The sequence below is a fragment of the Mastigoproctus giganteus genome, chromosome 2 (genome assembly GCF_048544385.1).
Source record: "Mastigoproctus giganteus isolate SK-2022 chromosome 2, ASM4854438v1, whole genome shotgun sequence".
In the NCBI taxonomy this organism is placed as follows: Eukaryota; Metazoa; Arthropoda; class Arachnida; order Uropygi; family Thelyphonidae; genus Mastigoproctus; species Mastigoproctus giganteus.
In genome coordinates, this window is record NC_143576.1 from 236276834 (window position 1) to 236298961 (window position 22128).

General features: G+C 33.8%; 1 protein-coding gene across 1 annotated transcript in view; it reads left to right on the forward strand.

Moving 5' to 3' along the window:
• Positions 1-21385, forward strand: part of caly (ubiquitin carboxyl-terminal hydrolase calypso) — a 175797-nt gene extending 154412 nt beyond the window's left edge. The window contains exons 10-11 of the mRNA XM_090390239.1: positions 11512-11604; positions 21185-21385. Of these exons, the coding sequence (XP_090246365.1) occupies positions 11512-11604; positions 21185-21385 (294 nt within the window). The remainder of the gene's footprint in view (positions 1-11511; positions 11605-21184) is intronic.
• Positions 21386-22128: the final 743 nt, after the last annotated feature.

The window sequence follows — 22128 nt, forward strand, 5'->3', positions numbered from 1 at the left end:
AATGACGAGAGCCTCATTTTGAAGAATTTTATAACTGGAATTCAGTTTAACTACTGTAATAGCCGAATCGATGTGTGGGTTATGATTATGAGATCGAACATGTTGTGTTAATTCTGTACCCAATAAATTAGATTTGAAGCTATTAAAGTGGTATAGGCACGTGTGTTAGAAATTTTTGAAGTCCCAGATTTAGCTGTTGTACTACAAATGTAACATGCTTGACAATCTTATTGTCATCTAATCAAATATATAATGTTATTATAATCCTGTGTCGCATACTCATATGTTGTCCTGTATGAATTAAATTTAGAACCTAATTTATTATAAGATGTGAATATTAACTTGATATCTGTATTCTTAAAAATCTGTTGAAGTCGTCTAGCATCTCATTTAAATCTCATTAAAGGTGAAATAATTTTGACGAGGAATATGGATGGATTAGCATAAGTGGAATGTTTAAAGGAAACAATAGGTCTCAAAGGGTAATCTTGTTTATGGAGTTTAACTGTTCCAAAAATATGTGGAAGAATATTACTGCAAATGCCTATTTGTTGGAGGGTGGGTAAATTAATTTGTTTATTAGCTCTTAAGTTTCCTTAGCATCCCATCAAGTTTATTTTTATGTTTGTTAATGAAAAATCCCAACGTTATAATACAAAAGGCAGATAAAGGCCACACCATCGCAATCATGGACAAAAATACATATATAGAAAAAATGTTACACATTCTGTCAGACTCGACATACAGAGTTTACAACACATTTAACATTAACAAACTTAAAAATAAACTTGATGGGATCCTAAGGAAACTTAGAGCTAATAAACAAATTAATTTATACACCCTCCAACAAATAGTTATTTCACAGTAATATTCTTCCACATATTTTTGGAATAGTTAAACTCCATAAACAAGATTTCCCTTTGAGACATATTGTTTCCTTTAAACAGTCCGCTTATGCTATTCTATCCATATTCCTTGTCAAAATTATTTCACCTTTAATGAGATTTTCTCGGTTCAGGGTATACAACACTAAACAGGCACATGAACATATAACTTCCGTGACCATATCGTCGAAAAGAAACAAGAATATCATTTTCAGATGTGGTCTGAAATATACAAATATTTCAAATAAACAAATATTTCAAATATACAAATAAACCATGCTACTAAATCTTAAAGAACTATTAATTAAAGACAACACTTTAACAAAACGTACTGATTTAAATATTAATGACATTTTAAAGCTCTCGTCACTGTTACTTAATGCCAAGCAATTTAGATTTCAAAATAATATTTATGAACAAATTTTTGAGCTTCCTATGAGCCTCGTTATCTCAGCCCCTTTATCTGAAATCTGCCTCACTTCCATTGAAGAAAAAATACTTCAACCTTTTCCTCTAGGTATCAAATTGTATATGAGGTACGCGGACGACTTCCTTTTAATAGGTAATAAAACAACTATTGACACTTTATTTAATACATTTAATACAATGCATGAGAGACTCAAATTTACCCTTGAAGTAGAAATCGATAATAAAATTAATTTTCTAAATCTCACTATATATAAAATCAGTACAATTTTAGGCACCAAAATATACAGAAAGAACACACATACAGGTAAGTTCATGCCTTACTGCTCACACCACCTTCTATACATCAAAAAGGCAGTTCTTTATAATCAGATATGTAATGCTATTAAATATAGTCACACACAAGCAGATATATCCACAGAATTGCAATAACTCACTAAAAAAATTAAAGACAGGAAATACTCATTACAACTAATAAAAGAAACCATTACTAAAGTCCATAATAGTATTAACAACCCTGACAACATTAATAACCATTTGAATAAGATACACAAACCCCTTACATCCTTCCATACCATCAACAATATGCTAGACGACTTCGACAGATTTTTAAGAATACAGATATAAAGTTAATATTTACATCTTATAATAAATTAGGTTCTAAATTTAATTCAAACAGGACAACATATGAGTATGCGATACAGGATTATAATAACATTAGCATTAGTAGAGGCATATGATGCAAGAAAGCAAGCTTATGCAGCATCAGCCAAAAAAAAAAAAAAAAAAAAAAAGTCCACTTCACCCCTCTGTTTGTTTGAAATACATGTCCAGCTGCCTTAAATTTATTTAGACTATCAACTTCCACAACGAGGGGTGGAAGTCTGTTCCACCAACCAACTACCCGCTGGCTAAAGGCAAATTTCTGCAAATCTATCCTACATCTGTCTTTCCTCAATTTGAATTTTATGCCCTCTCAGGTGATTATTCTGAGCAAGAGGAGGAATCGAATCAGCATTGAGTATGCTCAAACCATTCAAGGCTATATACACCTCTATCAGATCACCTCACCGGTGCCTAGTCTCCAGACACTGTAATTTGCAAAACTTAAGCCTTTCCTCATAAGAGCAACCCTTTGCTCCATTCACTAATCTTGTTGCCCTTCTACTCATTCCAGCAGCTCTACATCCTTCTTGAAATGAGGCCTCCAGACCTGTATACAGTACTCAGGGTGTGGCCTGACCATTGCCTTATACAAGGGAATAATCACCTCCTTAACCCTGCTAGAAAAATTCCTGTATATCATTGACAAGACACCATGAGCTCTTGCAGCCCGTCTGCACTGTCAGATATATCTGCCTTCATATCTGCCTGCATAATTACCCCCAGGTTCTTTTCATTCTCTACCACTGTCAGTGTAGTACCACAGAGTTGATATGTTGCTCTGGGATTGCTGTTTCCCATATGTAGTACCTTACATTTGTCAATGTTAAACTTCATTTGCCACCTCTCAGCCCATCTGCTCAACCTTTCCAGATCCTGTTGCAGCAGCAGCATAGCGTCAGTAGTGTCTTTAACAACCCTGCCAACCTTTATATCATCTGCAAACTTGGACATTAAGCTTAATATACCATCATCAATATTATATATAAATACAGAGAACAATAATGGACCCAACATGAACCCTAAGTGACTCCACTAATAACATTAGTCCACGATGAGCAGTGTCCATTGATTACCACTCTCTGTCTTCTCCCCTTCAACTACCCCTTTATCCATAGCAGCAATTTGCCTCCAATGCCACACTGCTCCAATTTGTGCAGCAGTCTTCCATGTGCAACAGTATCAAAAGCCTTTCTAAGATCCAAGTATATAATATCAAAGTTATTCCCTGCATCCAGTTCTTTTGTGACTGCATCATAGTATCCAATCATCATAGTATCCCTTAACAAAACCATGTTGTGTCCGAGCTATAACTGAAGTCTTGTCTAGATGATCCTGCAGTGCTTCTTTAACCAGTGCTTCCATTAATTTTCCTGGAACAGAAGTTAAACTAACACGTCTGTAATTACTTGTGTCAGCCTTTGATACTCCTTTGTGAATTGGGGTCACATTTGCACATCTCCATTCTATGGGTACCTCCCGTGTCCAAGGAAGCTCTCATAATTATGGCTAAGGGTTTGCTTACTTCCTTTGCTGCCTCCTTTAGTATAACTGGATAGATCCCATCCATCACAGGTGCCTTTCTTGTGTTTATCTTCAGCAATTTCTCCTCCACTTTGCTCTCAGTTATTACAAGATTATATAGCTTACTGCCAGAGTTGAATACACCTCTGGCATTATGGTTCATGCAGAATATTCATTTAGTTTGTTAGTTATCTGAGCAGGATCATCAACAGTTGAACCATCAATATTAAGTGGACCAATCAGATTCATCCCCTTCCTTCTAGAGTTTACATAAGTAAAGAACTCTTTGCTGTTTTTCTTTGCATTCTTTGCCAAAGATTTCTCATAATCTGCCTTCGCCTGCCTAACCTCCTTTGTAACTTGGGTACAGATTGACTTGTATCTATCATAGGCTTCTGTGTCACATGTTAATTTATATGTATCCAATGTATTTTTCTTCTGTGCCATATGTCTCTCATTAGTTCATCTGACATCCATTTAGGCCTAAACCTTGAACAATATTTCTTAGTTGGTATTTAAAGCCTAGTATCTTCCAAGATAAGTTCTTTGAATGCTTCCCATTTTGAATTTGCTGTTGGTAACATCATCAGTTGGTCCCACTGTATAGAATTTAAATACTGTCTCAGACCATCGTAGTCACCTTTACGAAAGCAAAAACCCTTTTCCTTTATCCCTGATGGTAGTTACCTCCTTGAGTAAATCCCAGTGCAACACACTGTGATCACTGCCACCTAGTGGCTCCTTTATCTGCAGATTCTTAATGCATGAAGAATCACTACTGATAATCAGATCAAGAGTATTGCTCCCTCTGGTTGCGTCCCGAACATGCTGATGTAGAAAACAATCATCCAGTAAATCCACAAAAGCCTTGCTAGTGTGTGAGTGACCAACCCACAAATTCCAGTCAATATCTGGGAAATTAAAATGCCCCATTATAAGACTCTCTGATTTACTGGCCCACTCTATTTCCCTGTACAGTATCTTATTATACTCATCAGAGTCATGAGGCCTATAGCACGCTCCTACTCTCAATTTTGATTTCCCTATGCTTATGTCACACGAAACTGACTCGACATTGCACTGTCCATCGATGTCGACTGGCTTCACTTCCTTGGATTTTATGTTTCTTAACTAATAGCATAACCCCTCCTCCCTTACTATCCTGTCTATCCTTTTTGCACACATTGTGCTCCCCAAATCTCAGTTTTGCATTCCTTATATCTGTGTGACACCACGTCTCTGATATCCCAACAATATCCGCCTTTGATGCTTTGAGCAATACCTCAAATTCATCAAATTTATTTACCAAACTCCTAGCATTGGTGTACACTCAAGTATACATGCACCTGTTCCTATTCTTAGCTACCCTAACACAACGTTTACTTGTACCATAATGACTCCCAGCAATCTCTGAAATATCCTGTATCTTGTTTTCCAGGCTTCTGCTCATTCCAATAGAAGCAGTGCAAGAATCACTTTCACCTCTGCCAGTGGCTGCTGTTAATCTTTTAGTCCTTGTATCCCCCCAATCTAGCAGTTTTCTGACCTACCTAACACTGTCTCAATAGCATCAGCAAACATTCTTGCACCCTTTCTATTTAAGTGTATCCCATCCCTGTAGAAGCAGTCTCTCCTGTTAACAAGTACAGATCAGGCTGAAAAAAATTCTACCCCTTGAGCCTTGCACAATCTTTCCAGGGCCGAATTGATCGACAAGGCTCTCATCACATACTCCCCCTATCGTGTCTGGGCAGAATTGCAGACACTTTCAAATTCAACCCTAATTCACGGCTTTTTTTCAAAAGTGACCTGTACTTGTTAAGTAATTCTGCCGGCCTCCTACTCTTAATATCATTAGAGCCAACGTGTTCAACTATATCACCTTTTGTGCCCTTAAAAGATGATATCCGCTCTACAACATCATCAACCTTTGCCCCTGGCAGACATACCCTGGTCCCGTTCCACCTATCCTTTTTACAAAGCATGTTCCCCGTTTCCCTGACAATAGTCACCAACAACTACTAGTTCCTGTGGGACCAGTGCATTCTGCCTTGGGGGTTGCCCGTGTGTTGCACGATGACCAAGTGCAAGCTCTGGCGTTGATGTGGGCATATGAGAGCTTGATGGGCCCTCAATTTGTCAAGCATTTGTCATTTGTCAAGCATTTGTCATTTGTCAAGCATGTTACATTGGTAGTACAACAGCTAAATTTGGGACTTCAAAAATTTCTAACTCACGTGGCTACTACCACTTTAATAGCTTCAAATCTAATTTATCGGGTACAGAATTAACACAACATGTTCGATCTCATAATCATAACCCACGCATCAATTCGGCTATTACAGTAGTTAAACTGAATTCCAGTTATAAAATTCTTCAAAATGAGGCTCTCGTCATTGAGTGGTTTAAGCGCCACACATTGTTCAACATATTAAACATGAAGGTTCTAATCAACTTCTCCCCTATCTGGAATTTAGCACGTATAAAGTTTCCACGTGCACTGAAATGCATTTTGGGAACCTTACCAGTATATAACATACTTCGCGTGTTCTTCTCTTCCCACTATAGCTAACTGAGGACGGTTTTGAAAGTCGCTCGCGCGCGGCTATTAGCTTTTATCTCATTTTTTTATTTTATTTTAATACATGATTTTAATAAGACAACTATAGAATGGAATATGCACTTTCCTTTTCTAGGCAAATTTTAACATTTTTAAAAACTCATAATCTAGTAATTTTTAATTTTTTTTAAAATTCATAATTACTTTAAGTTACAAATAGCTACTAATTGGAATTTAAAAGTTTTATAACTACTATGTACCTGTTATAAGTTTCATCACACCAAGCGGATTACTATGAGTTGCGTGCTGATAATTAAGCTAAGCTATATCTACGATCTATATATTTTAGCAAATAAAAGTAATGGAGAGAAAGAGAAATAGAAGAGTGAATAAATAGAAAAGGATTAAAGGAGTAAGGAAATGAAATAAATCAAAGTATATGTAAAATATATATATATATAATATATATATATATGCACACTGGAAAAGAATATTGTCACATAACTTGCAACCTAAGTTTATTCATCAGGGTGTCAACCATCAAGACTGTAAGAGAAAATGACAGTATCATTTGTTTTGGATGCAAAATAGATGCCAAAAAAGTTGTCAAAACCAAAGTTTATAAATAGTGAAAATTTGGAGAAAATTTAGATTAAATTTACTGAAATCAGCAATAAGGTAGTTTAGGCCAAAATTGGATGTAAAAAGGAGAGGGGAATATTTTGTAGTAGGCATGTAGTTTACATATACAACTACAAAAAAAGCATATACAACAGATAAATTCACTGCAAATGTCAGTGGTACAGGTGCAAAAATGAAAGCAAAACTGGAAATGACTTAATATATATACAGCACGGACTAGCCACTTCTAGTGGAAAAAACGAGAAATTAAATTTGTGATAAACACAGCTCAGCATAGATAAGTATGTAATTAACAAACAAAGCAGCAAGGAAAACTGCTGAAAACTTCGTGCAGAAAAAAGTTAAATATAGGAAGAAAATAATTTCTTGATACGCGTTCATAAAACTAATGGCTCATGAAATAAAAGAAAAGATAAAGGAAATGTAGCAAAATATTAACGCCCAGTTAGTCTGTGGTCACAAATCCTGTTCCTGTAGAAAGGACCTTGAACTGAGAATCACAAATTTAAAATAATGTGAAAGTAGGGTTTCAAGTTTATATATAATAAGTAAAAAAAAAAAAAAAAAAAGAGGAGGAGGGGGACTTATATTGCATATTGAGGCATCACACATAGTCATACTGTATGATATTTACAGAATGTACAAACCTAAAAAATGAGAAATGGTGAATAAAATTAACTGAAACAGCATGCCAAAATTAAGATGTAATTGCACAAAATGTTATGGAAATTTAGAAATAAATCTGCTTTAAATCAATATGATCTGGAAATTTTTTTTTTTTTTTTAAATCGATAATATTAAGAGCTTTGTGAAAGTGATATTGTAAATAAGACAAAGGAAAAGAATTGCCAGTGAGTTTAAGGTAGAATTTTCTCATGTTAGAAATAGCAATATTGGAATCATTACAAATGGTGGCAATCCTGATACACCGAGAGAGGATGGTATTGGAATGAACACTTTTTGAGATAATAGATGACCAGAGAGAAAAATTAACCACCTCAGAGTTGAAGGCATCACATTTATTAGATTACTAGTAGTATGTCCATTATTAATACTAATATTCAGGTGTAAGTAATTGGCATTTTGGTTGCTAAAATTAGTTTTTTTCCAAGATAGGTCCTGGGAATATAGATTTCCCTAATCTTCAAGAAAATCTGGACACTTGAGCACACAAAGATCATCTACGTATCTAAATAGAAGAGTGTCCTGTGGGAAAGAGATTTCAAACTAGTAGAGATAAAAGTTAGCAATGATACATGAAGCAGGACTGCCCAGGGGTGCTACCTGGATTTTCTGGTAAACCAAATTACCATCGAAGACAAAGTTATTGAAAATACAAAGATTAACAAGATTATTCCAGTATATAGCATTATGTTTAATTTCAAGTTTATACTTCTGATATAATTCCTGAAGAACTGTTTTTAAATTAAACAGATCAATACTGATGAAAAGGCTACGAAAGTCATAGGTTTGATATCTTCAGTGTTACCATTATTAGTCAACATTGAATCTGCCAGTAACATTGAAGGTATTGTTTCTTTGACTTTCATAGCGTGTTCACCAGTATTAATCTGCTTAATTTAAAAACAGTTCTTCAGGAAATATATCAAAGTTTAAACTTGAAATTAAATGTAATGCCACATATTGGAACAATTTTGTTAATCTTTGTGTTTTCAATAACTTTGCCTTCAGTGGTAATTTGGTTTATCTGCAAATCCTGGTAACACCTATAGGCAGTCCTGCTTCATGTATCTTTGATAACTTGTTTGAAATCTCTTTCCCACAGGACAATCTTCCATTTAGACATATAGATGATCTTGGTGTGCTCAATTATCCAAATTTTCTTGAAGATTTTGGCCATCTATATTCCCAGGAGCTTATTTCGGAAAAAACTTAATTTTAACAACCAAAATGCCAAGACCCCCCCACCTCTTTTCTAGAGGAACTTCCTTAGCATTCTGTAAGTTTATATTTTACAAAAAAAAAAAAAAAAAAAAAAAAAAAAAGCCCTGGTTTCAAGAATAATTTAAATATGCTTACAGATGAAGGGAAACTCTTACCAAGAGAGGCTTAAGTTCTGCAAATTGCAGTGGCTGGAGACTAGGCACCTGCGTGGTGATCTGATTGAGGTGTATAAGGCCGTGAATGGATTGAGCACGCTGAATTCTGATGGGATCCTTCCACTTGTTCAGATTACGACCCTAAGGGGGCATAAATTCAAATTAAGAAAAGACAGATGTAGAATAGATGTGCGGAAATTTGCCTTTAGCCAGCGGGTGGTTAATTGCTGGAACAAACTTCCATCTGTCGTTGTGGAAGTTGATAGGTTAAATAAATTTAAGGAGGAACTGGACAGGCATTTGGAGGGAATGGTGTGATTTTTTTTTTTTTTTTTTTTGGCTGATGCTGCATAAGCTCATACACTTGCTTTCTTGCATCACATGCCACTACTACTACTAGATATTTGCAGGGCGTTTAATAGTAATCAGGTTATGCTACTGGGCTAGCTGTGGTCCTGGGATGATAATATATATAGATGCAACTTTGTACATTGTATAATTGAGTCTGTATGCTACTATACAAAACTTCACTGCCTATTGCTATCTGAGAATAATATATTGTTTGGTTAGCACCAAATTCATGTTAGTTAATAATGAAAAGACCTAGAATAATTGTGCTTCCCAACATAAAGTTTTCTGAGAAGTACAAACGCTTGCCTGAACAGCTCATGGGGTTCTCTCAATATTATTATTGTTATTATTATTATTAGCCATATGGTGCAAGGAAGTCTGAGGCTTATGCTGCACCAACCAAAAAAAAAATTTCTGAACTACCCTGAGAGAAAGAAAGAGAAATAAAAGGGAATCACCAAGGAAGAGAAGAATGATGATATCCAACTCTGGTGTGCCAAGCACATACTCACCAGATGTGAGCCCCTGGGGTTAAAAATATTAATCGTATTTAGCAGTCGGGGGCTTGAACCCCAGTCCTCTCAAAGAGCATCTGCTACTGCACTCGCACTCCTGACCACTTAGCTACGTCAGGACTACATACAAGAACCTTTTCCAGCAAAGATAAAGCAATGATTATCTCATTGATATAGCCTAACCATTGATTTATAGCAGTAGTTAGACTACACCTTGAATACAGCATACAAGTTTGGAAACCACATTTTAGGGAGAATGTGCATCTGTCGGAAAGGGTGCAGAGAAGAACAAGATTAGTTGGACGACACAAAAGTATATTTTTACCAAGAAAGACTGGTGTTTTGTTAAGTGAATACAGTCAGTCCTCGTATACCACGTGTTTACACTACACGAATTCGATCATACAAGATTTATAAATAGGGGAATGACATCATGTATAACATGAACCGAATTTGCTTATGCACAATTCGCCTGTGTTTACAAGAAAGAGCAGTCGAACGTGGAATCACCTCAACTGAATGCAACACGATAGGAATGAAGAGAAGATTCTGAAAATGTATTTATGTTTTTTATATCAGTGAAGGGGAAACACTGATATAACAAAACCTCATTTTGTAATTGTGCTTTATTCCCTAAAAATGAGTAAAATACTTAAAAGGTGTGAAAAGGAAGCATCTTGGTGAAGACACTACAGATTCAGAGAGAAAAAGAAAAGCAATATCGATAGACAGGCGAACTGAGTCAAAAATTCTTACCTGGGAAAATTTGTAGCGGCCTAATACTAGCTTTTATAGCCAAAATCACACTGGCCTTCAGCCTACCTGGGTTTCCCTGGTAAGGCTTATGGTCAGTCAGCCTCTGTCGATAGAGAAAAATATGAAATTGTGAAACACTTTGAGCGAAATGAAAGACCATGTGATATTTCACATGCTACAGGCCTAAATGAGGCAACGCTGAGAATTAGAAAGAATGCAGAGAAAATAAAAACAACTTTCATAGCAGGAACAACTCAAAGTGTAATAAAATCCATTAGATCAAGACACAAAGAATTGGAAGAGATGGAACGGCTGTCATCTGTTTGGATAGAAAATCAAAGAACAAGTTTGCTTATGATAGAAGCAAAAGCATTAGCAATATTTTATTACGTAATAGTCATAATAAAATACTTACGTATTTTATTATGATTATTTATTGTGTTTAGTAATTTTTTGGTTACAAATGTGTGCTCAATCTTGGGTGGTCGGCACCTAACCCTATTTTTTCCATAGGGCCAGTTATTTTTATTGCACGATTTTGCACTGCACGCTGGTTTCTAGGAACACAACTATCGTACTATATGAGGACTGACTGTACTTTTGAAACTAGGTGTCTGCATGGAGGCGTAATTGAAATGTTAAAGGCATTAATAGGGTTGAGTAAAATAAATGCTAATGTCATCGTTACTCTTTATTAGGTGAAACATACAAGGGATCAAATTTAATCGAAAAAAGATGTTTGCCAAATAGCTGTGCAGAAATTGGTCTTCAGCCAAAGAGTAGTTGATTGGTGGAATAAACTTATACCTAGTGTTGCAGATGTAGGTAATTTTAATAAATTTAAACGATTTGAAAAATGAGAAGAAATTAGGATTTTATTTTATTTTATTTATTTTTTTTTTTTTTGCTGATTTTTTGGTTACAAATGTAACCAAAAAATCAGCTTGCTTTCTTGTATCATTTTTTTGGTAATACTGCTGCAAAACTGTATTCCACCCCACTAATTTTCTCTTGTTTTATTTCAAAAAAGCTTTGCATTGTCTGCATTTAAATGTATATTTTTCTATAGAAATTTTACTGCTTAGTGTTTTAGAAATTTTAATAAAAGGGTATATTTTTCACTTATACAGGATTTACTAGCTCTTCTTAAAACTGTTGAGAATGAAATAGCTATTTGTGAGAGTAACCTACATGATGAAATTGAAAAAAGGAAAAAATATAAGGTGAGAAAAAAGATTTGCTAATTTTTTAATAGTTAGCCAAGAAATTTTGACTGTAAATATTAAAAATTCTTTATAGACATTGTTTTGCATATATTTGGTAAATCCATTTCTTTGTAATGACCTCATCATATTTGAGTGCATCTTTGTTATAGAAAGTTTTGCCATGTTTATTTTAATGGAACTTCCAAAATTATGTTATTTTAATGATCCAGATATTGACTTCTGATTTTTGTGATTGAATTGGTGAAACCAACAGTACTTCAGTCTACAGAAAAGGACATTACTGCTCATTCAATGAAATGACAATTACCAATTCCTAACAGCTTAATTGATTATTAAATGATGTACAGCAGGCCATTGTTATAATGCGGTTTGCTTTACGCTGATTCGCTACAACGCTGTTCTTATATTATAATCCATATCGGACTATAATGCTGTCACAAATCACTATAACGCTCTTTTACATGCATTTTTGGCATATTTAACGAAATTGTTTCATTTGATGGAGTCAATAGCTTGAAAACGAATAGCAAAACAGCATTAAAATGTTTCCCACACTGACTTGAGAAATTTTCCCACACTCAGTGAAATTTTCTCGCATGCTAATTTAATTGCAGTACAGTGACTTGTTATGTAGTTCCAAGATCAAAATTTTAAAAAATGATCAAGTATATTGCTTGTAATATTTGCGTTATGTGCATTTATCCGAAGTCTAGTCATCACTCAGTACAGTATTAGACATTGTGCATAACAGACAGTTTACTCGAACATTGTATCATAATTAATGCAACCAACGCAGTTACATTTTTGAAGAGTTAATAATGGCTGATAAGAATGAAAAAGCAACAATGTTTGGACACAGTACAAAGTCTATAAATGTAAGAAAAAGACTGAATTTGAAAATTAAATTAGATGTTTTGAAGTGAATTGATTCTGGTCAATGACAAACAGATGTGTGCCATAATTTAGGACTGGCAAGTTTAACTGTAAGAACAATTATAAAAAATAAAGAATTAATTTTAGCAGTGGGAAAGACAGCTGTTCCACTTCAAGCAACTAGGGCTAGGCCGGCTATTAGGATTGAAATGGAGAGACTTTAACTAATTTTATTGAAGATAATATCCAGTGCAAAATTCAGTTAAGTTAAATATTATTAAAAAAATAATAAAAGAGAGAGAGAGAGAGAGAGAGAGAGAGAGAGAGAGAGAGAGAGAGAGAGAGAGAGAGAGATATTAGCCTATATGATGATCTGGAAAAAACTCACCTAAAAAAAAAAAAATGTGGAACCATTTAAAACTAGTAAGGGATGGTTGAATAGATTTAAAATCCAGGAAGAAGCTGCAATTGCAGATCAAGGAGCTGAAACTTTCAAAAAAGAACTTGTTAAAATTATTGAAGAGGTATATTATGTGTTATACTTCTCAACAAGTTTTTAACATAGATGAAACAGGACTTTTTTGGAAACGAATGCCTAAAAGAAGTTTCATATTAAAAGAAGAAGAAGAAAAACATGCCAGGTTTCAAAGCGGTGAAGGATCGGTTGACTTTATTGTTGGGTGGTAACACTGCGGGGGATTTAAAATTAAAACCCCTTTTAGTTTACCAGGAAGAGGACCAAAGTACAACCCAAAATTGACACATTTTTCATGATTAAATTCATCAATTAAATTAAATCAATTTAGATAAATTCAATTCATAAATTTAATTGGAATTTTAAGTTTAATTTTGATACGTAAGTAGTTACCACATAATTATATACATATGTAATGCAGAATATTTTATATGTACAAATATTTGAATATTAAATATTTTGACCGACATTTATACATCTTTTCACTACCGTTTATTATTGATTAGGAAATATCCTATGGCACTGACAGCAACTCACAAATATATTTGTTACCTTATGGGAATGCGGTGCTCGCTTAGCATGGATTCACTTAGCACTCTGTTTTTCTGGAATGAATTATCAGCGTTAAGCGGGGGTCATCTGTATTTATTATTTATGGTTATGCTGATGTGTATTAAGTTTTTGTGGAAATTCTCAGATGATACACACAAGGAGGACATAAATTTAAATTTATGTCCTCTTTGTGTTTGGGGGACCTCTGCTCTGTATGTTGAACTCCCATATACTGAAAAATCCCTTTTTCAAAGTATTATTTGTGGTCTCGGCAGTTTGCCCCACTAGTAAATGAATATACTGGGTGAACTACCAGTGATATTTACTGAATAAGACTCCCATGAAGAGATAACTACAAATTATCACACCATGATTATTACCTTTGTTAAAAGCATCATATTCTGGAACATTTCCTTGGTCAGTGCACCACTCTAGTGATTAGGACATTCAGGAAAATAAGCGAAGGCAGATGATATCATAAGAGAATGAATGGCCCCCTGACTGGTATATTAGAGAAGCCCAGTAACTGATCATTAGAGGGTAGAGTAACTCCACCCTACTCTAATGATTAGTTCTCTTGTGATTATAAATACAGGTAACCCTCGTATAACACGGTTGTTAGGTTCCTGTAAAATGTCATGTTATACGGGACTAAGAAAAAGTACAAGAAGGGGGATTGCATTCCAAAAGCTAACAAAAATATGCTATTTTGTTAACAAAACTAACAAAAATACACCATTCTTGATTTCATATGTCTTCTGCTCTCTTTAAAAAATCGGTAAACTGGGTTTGTTTGCTTTTGCTTGATAAATCTTTGTAAATTTCATCGTATGGAACTAAGCACATTTGAAGCTTCCTTTTGAACTTTGGGCTTCTTTCTCATTCAAAAATCTGCATTCAAAAAATAAGATTCTAATTACTCGGCTTTATGCCTTCCCCTATACTTTTTAGAGTAAAATTTAGAAGTTTCGAATTTTCATCTGCGATATCGTCATCTGAATTGATTTGATTTTACCTCTGATGCCATTTGCTCCAAATCCGCTATGCCGGCTTCTTTTTTGTACTAGTAATTCTTGAACATCTTCAGTATTCATATCTTTTTTTATATTTTTAGGAGCATTGGCAACTAAGTCCATGTTACTCTGTGTATATTGTCTATAAATTGTGTGTGTCCTGGGGTCGATTTTCTGTTTTGCTAGATGAAAAACTCGCGTTTCCGTGAGAAAAAAACCATGTTGCCCTCGCCTGACTAACTTAGCCACGTTATGAAAAAGACCCATAAAAAATCCTCTCTTCATCAACAGGATTCGAACTTGGATATTTTCTAGCTGGTGTGGGGAGGAGGGCGATTCTATCAAAACAGTGCTACCCCATGAGGGCTTTGGTAGTCGTATCATCAAAACCTTCCCCTCCTACCGACATAGCAAGTTATACTATCACGCCAATTCCGTTTTCTGCCCGTTCAATCATATTTCCTGAATGAACTGGCTCTGGCCATACATTTTTCCACAGGCATTTAACATTGACGGCTTTACTTCTTTCAGCAATAAAGCTATGATTCTGATACAGTCCACAATTGAGAAATGTTTCCATGCCTCCATTACTTCAATAGATTCAGAATTATTTTTTTCCAAAATCCATTGTAACAATTTTATGATGGAATGAGTTTTAAAGGTGGATATAATGCCTTGATCTAATGACTGAATGAAACAAGTTGTATTAACCTAGTACAACTGTGTTGATAGGAACATAACTTCAATGTTTGGATGGCCTGGTGTGCTATCCAATAGGAATAAAACTTTGAAATCTAGATTTTTCCAAAAGTTCAAAAGCACAGAATGTAACATGGGGATTTCCCAACAAAATAAAGTACAGGGATTTCTCAATAATTTTTGTTTTGACCAGCAAGTCAACAGCAGGGATTCAAAAAGAGTGAAAATGTTGAAAAATTACATCCAACATAATAGCAGGGTTTCCCCGCACAAAAGTTCAAAAATACCCTGTTATGCGAGGTTTACTGAAATTCTTTAACCGTGTTGTGTGAGAATTGCCACAATTTATCAGTCCTGTTAGAGCAAAACCGTGTTGTACAAGTACTGTGTTATACGGGGGTTGCCTGCAATGATTTTATTCCTCATTTAAAAAAATGCTCACAGACATTAAAAAAAAATTTATACAGTTTCATATGTTTATTGTGAAGTAACAGTGAACCCACAATCATGTAATATGCACCAATTGCTACAAAAACTCTCAAAGTTTGATTCAAATTGCAGGAAAATGTTTCACTCTTTTGCCACAAGGATGAAGGTCGCCATTTTTGTAACAAGGTTACAAAAATGGAAAACTCCAGCTAGAAGAAACATTTGTTGTTTGGCCTAAAGAGTTTTAAGAAGATGGCTATATCTGTAAAAGGAAAAGCTGTGGTCATCCTTGTGTATCAGAAGAGAATATGGACTGAATTCAACAGGTCTTCCAGCAAAGCCCACAGAAATTCATGAACCAAAACATTTACAAGTTGAAGCTGTTTGAGACAACCATATGCCACGCTCTGTACAAATGATTATCCATGAAAGGTTACATGTTGTAGTTAGTACAACTCCTAAAACCCAATGGCAAAGTTAAACGATAAAATTTCTGTGTACAGAAGCAAGCTGACAGAAGAGAACAAATTTGCAACCATGTATCATCAGTGATAAAGTAACATTTTACTTAAGTACTAAAATGAATTGCCATGATGTGCACATCTGGGCCACTGAAAATCTGCATCATATGAACAGGATTTGCTGATGAACTGGTTTTTACTTCAATTAAAGGAAGACCTGGATGACTACATTTTCCAAAAGGATGGCACTCTGCTTTATTTTCATTGAAAAGTCCATCATTACCTCAGTAGAACTCTTCCACACTGGATTGGACATGCTACTGCTGCTGACATCTCCTTCTGCAGTTGTTCTCCCAGGTTTCCAGACCTTACCTTGTGTGACTTCTTTTTCTGTGGGGTATGTGAAGGATACCACTTATATTATAGACCACCTGTCATGTGATCTTCAGGAGTCAGTAAGTAATCTGTGGTGATGATCTGTCATCTAAGACAACTGATCATCACAGTGGTAGCCATAAACAGAGACGTGCTGGAAAAAGTATAGCAGGAATTCGATTATTGACTTGATGTATACAATGTGACATGGGGTGCCCACTTTGAAAGTTTATAACAGGATAAACTTGGAGCGTTTTCTAATGATTACTGCACATTACATGATTGTAGACTCATTGGTTACTTCACAATAAATATATGAAAGTGTACCATTCTTTTTGAATTGCCTGTATATATTTTTACCCACACATATATCTATATACAAGGGTGAATCCAAAGGTTTTTACAGTTATAATTTTATTAAAGTTACTTCAAATTTTTGGTTTCTTAAAGTAATCACCCTTAGCATCTATACAAGTTTTCATCCTTTCCTTCTAAACCAGCTATCAAAGCAGTTTGACCAGAATTCTTTGGAGATTATACTTATTCCATTGATGAAGACTTGAAAAGCTTCTTCATCCCTCTCAAAGTAAAAGCTTGAAAAGCTTCTTCATCTCTCTGAGTAGAATTTTGAATTTTGGGAATAAAAAGAAATCACAAGATGCTAAGTCCAGAGAATAAGGCGCCTCCATAGCCAGGTGGGCAGGAGCAGCAGTGCGTAGCACATGCTTCTTGATTAGACCGGGGTTCGAGCCCGTGACCACCAAATACGGAGGATGCGGAAAGGTCAGGGAATGACCACCGCATATCCCAAGAGCAATATGGCCTTAGTTGCTAATGCTCCTAAAAACCAAATAACAACAACCACCACCAGAGAATAAGGTGACTAATTGAATGCCAGAAGTGGCTAACAAGTCTGATGTCAGAGCTGAAGTGTGAAGCAAGATCCCTTTAATTTGTTTTTTGGGTCTCTTTTGAATGATTTTTTCAAACACTTTAGGAAGATATTTAGTAGTATACCACTAACTGTGGTATACTACTAAATGTCTCCACTTTAGTTCACTGAAAAGTGAACTAAAGAGCTACAAATCAAATACAAATAAAAACATCGATAGTATAAAATTGAGTATTGATTGACATATTAGAGAAGACAGCAAGAAATTAGAAATTTTAAGTAATGACATAAAAAGTAATAAAGAATCTCTTACAAAAGAAATTGACAATGTGCAATTGAATCTTAAAACTTATATTGAATCAAACAGCAAAAAAGTACATTCACCTAGATACTGATATCAATAAAAAAAAAAAAAAGTACCGATGTTAAGCGATGAACTACAAAATAAAAGTAATAACCTTGAGAACAACATAAAAGCATTAGACAACAAGAAGAGTGATAAAGAAACTTTAGATAAGACTCTAAAATTAAAAATGGTAAATGTCCTCCTAAGGATCCCAATAATGCAAAGAATAAAAGAATAATTAAAGTAGCTAACCCTCATGATGATGCTGTTAATAAAGTTTATGTTGACCAGATAAAATTTAGTACACAAAATGCTGCATTATGTGTTTCCAATGGGTCTTATGATGCAAGGGGGAAATGCATAATTAACATATCCGATTCTAAGTCTGATAAAAATGCAGTAAATCTACAATACCTGAAAACATATTCTATCCCATTCTCTGCATCTACTCAAGAATTTATTGTTTATGAAAAGATTTCCAAGTAATTAAATTTGAAATGCATAGTGATGTTTTATTAGATAAAGATATGAAGTTAACTGATGACATGGATAACAATTTATTTTCAGTGGGGAGAAATTCCCTTTCATTACATTTAAAATATTTATTGGAGAACAAATATTTGAATTAAATTAATAGAAGTAAGCAAAGAAAAGACTTTTTATAACAGCAAAGAAGAATGACATGTCGAAAATTGAAGCTGCATCACCTTTAGGCTATGTACCCCCCATATCTTCAAATTACTAGAATTAACTGGAATTAAAATGACTGTACTTTTTTAAAATCATAGGTTTCACCATGTTAGAGTTATATATATATATATAGCTCTCTAGCTGTTACTTTGAACTGTCAACTGATGAAATGCAGTCAGGTAGCTGCTCTGTTTACTTAAGTACTGATAAAAACTACTATGTGTTATCTCTCCTTACTGCAATACTAGGTATAAAACAATGTTATCTTTCTTAAGTCTAAAATATAAAAGTTTCTGAAAGATTTTTTCACAAAAAAGTTTTTCAATACAAGTGTAATAGTCTTTATGATATGTACTTATATTACAGTATGCACTTGATAGTATTGCAACTGATAAAACTCAGTCAGATAGCTACCCTGTTTACTTAAGCACTGAAAAAAAACTACTACATACTTAGAAATAGGCCTTTTGATTCGGCTTCCATAATATATAAAGAATATTGTCACATCCGAAAGAGCAGGAACTAAAATATTTAATAGGTAGGATACAAAATATACAAATTATATAAACAAACAGAATATTTTGTATCCAATCTATTAAATATTTTAGTGCCTCCTCTTTCGGATGTGACAATATTCTTTATATAAGCTACTGCATGTTGGCATCTCACTATACTGTAATGACTAGGTAGAAACAGTGTTATCTCTTAGAGTGCATTTATAGACAATAGTTACTAAATTTTTATAGAAGTAAATAGGTGAAATTCTAATTAGTTCTACGATTCTAAAATAAACATCAGAATGTTTGAAATTATATTCAGACATACCTTAAAAGATATATCTGAATGATATATTTCATAATTCTTATGAAATTGCATTAACCAAGTTAAATACATATTATTCGTGGTTTAATGTGAGTAATCAGTATGATAATAATCACTTCAATTATTTTGATAGTCTTGAAATTGAAATTAATAAAGTTTCCTAGTGGCGTTTATGAATTAGATTTCTTTAATGATTATTTGAAACTTCATTTTGCTGCAGAAAAACCACCTATTGTTTTTGACAGTAATTTGCCCGCGGAGAGATTTTTAATTAAATTAGATGAAGGTCATGAAATTGACTTTTCAGAATGGAAGTTATATATTGTATTAGGGTTTTGAACAAATGATATATAAAGATAGATTAAATGAAGGTAAGTATACATCTAATATTACTTTTGGAGTAGATAATATATTAGTACATTATTCAGTTGTAAAAGGAGCTAATGATAATTGCATTCAATCTGGTGTAATATATAACTTTAAACCTACAAGTTGCTGTAATTTAAAAACTACAATTGCTGCTATAATTGAAAAACCTAACCCACCAGTATATTTTCCTCTCAATAAAACAACATTTAATGAAATAATTATTTCACTAACAGATGAATATGGAAGATCAATTAACTTAAATGGAGTAGATATTTTTTATATATTACATATGCATAGAAAGTATGATGACCTGTTATATGAGCTGATTAAGAAGGTTAACCTGATTTTAAATAAATTTAATTAAAATAAATTATTCTTAACAGAAACAAACAGTTATATTACAAATTTATCTATAAACATATTACTGGAAGTGGTATTATATTTGATACAATTAAAGGATTAATAATGCTTGGTAAGAAAGGACTTAAAATAGTAATTAAAGATAAAGCTACAGAGATGTTAATTGATAAAGGTAAACAATTGATTAATAAATTAAGTGATGAAAATTTATTAAAAGGTGGAGGTTGAAATTACTTAAATATTAATTTTCTGTTAAATGGAAGTATAAAGTTGTACTGGAGAAAGTCAGGTTTCAAAGAAAGGCAGTCAGAGAGTTCCAAGTGATTAGTGGAGTTGGGAGAATAATAGTGCAACAGATGAATTTGACAAAGTGGGATAGAGAGAGAGAGAGAGAGAGAGAGAGAGAGAGAGAGAGAGAGAGAGAGAGAGAGATATTAAGCCACAGAAGATCAAAAAGATTTCAAAATTATAGGAAATTGAGCTTCTGTTACTGGGAGGAAACTAGCAGGTATTGTACAAATGATTAAAGAAAGTGATCAAATGGTTAAGATCTATGAACTGACTGTCTTCAGGAATAACATAACCAAGAGTAAGCATATAAAAGCCACAAAATAAAGGGAGGGGAAAATATAAGAAATGCTTTGTATGTTTTTTTGTTTCTCCAATAAGTAGTGAAAACTTAGACTGGCACATGTCATTTGGCATTTGTTTACTTATTCAATTTTCCAAATGAATCCATTAAAATGCCTTTGTATCATTTTTTTCTTAAATAAATATACATAACTTGATAACTAGGAAATAGTGTGTTGTAGAATGTAATATGAATAGTTCAGGGTTCATGATTCTTCCCTGTAAATGATCTTAGTCTTCTAGAGGAGACTCATTGATGTTATCATCTTTATTCATCTTTATTGTTCCATCTTTTCTTGGCTAAAGTTTGGTTCAAAAAAATTGCTGTATCATGCAAAGACAGGTGATCCAACAACAGGCTTCATTGCAACTCCATTAACATACACTATAGCCTATACTGTCTCTGCTGATAACTGTGGTATTCCCGTTACACTTTTATAGCTGCTTATATTTTGCACGTGGCCAACTGGACCAACTTTGGTAATGTGTCAGGTGTCCAAATACTTTTAAGATTATATATGTGTTTTCATATTGTTCTCATTAATGTCAAATATTAACAGAGTAACACTGCTCACAATTTTTTTTTCTTAGGTTGATGATTGCAGAAGAACTCACAACTATGATCAATTTATTTGCACTTTTTTATCAATGCTTGCTGAGCAAGGCAAATTAGCTGATCTTGTAGAACAACAACTGTTGGTAAGACGTCGGCAAGGGATAAGGGTGGGAAGGTTGCACAAGACAAAGAAACCAGACAGACGTAGAAAATCAAGACCAAAGAAAAAAAAGTAAGCACATAAAAGCCACAAATTACAAGAAAAATAAGAAATGCTGTGTATAGTTTTTGTTTCTCCCATAAGTAGTGAAAACTTAATACATATGTGGCATTTGTCAGTTGTTAACTTATTTGATTTTCCAAATGGGTCCATTAAAAATGGCTTTGTACCATTTTTTTCCTAACTAAATATGCATAACTCAATAGTTAGGAAATAGAAGTATATTGTAGAATGTAATATGAATAGTGTTATAACACATATTCCATCATCAAAGTACCTTTCTTTGATTATGTTTTAAAAGCATCTAGAGAGTAAAAATATCATTGTGTCTTTGTGTGTTGTGTTTGGACTATAAAAATTGTTAAAAGGATGCAGTGCTTTATAATGGTGAAAATATTAGAAATCAATTTCTATGAAATATTTGTTAAGTATCCATTTTGAAATGGATATGGCCTTCTGAGAATAGTGTATATTTCTGCAGTCTGTGATTGCACACTAAGGGTCTGTCAATCGTTCATGGTTTTTACAGTAAATATATTAATGCTGTAGAAGGTTTTTATAGAAAATATTAATTTCTTCCTTTGACTGTGTGTCCAAAATATTTAGCTGTAGGAAGTTAGAACTTAAATATATCAAAACCTCAATTTAAGGGACTGTACAAAGGTAAGAACTATCCACTGAAGCCAATTGTCCATTAAAAATATATCATTGTCTAATTGTTCATTTTAAACTCAAAAGAAATGAAAATGTCACCATTTA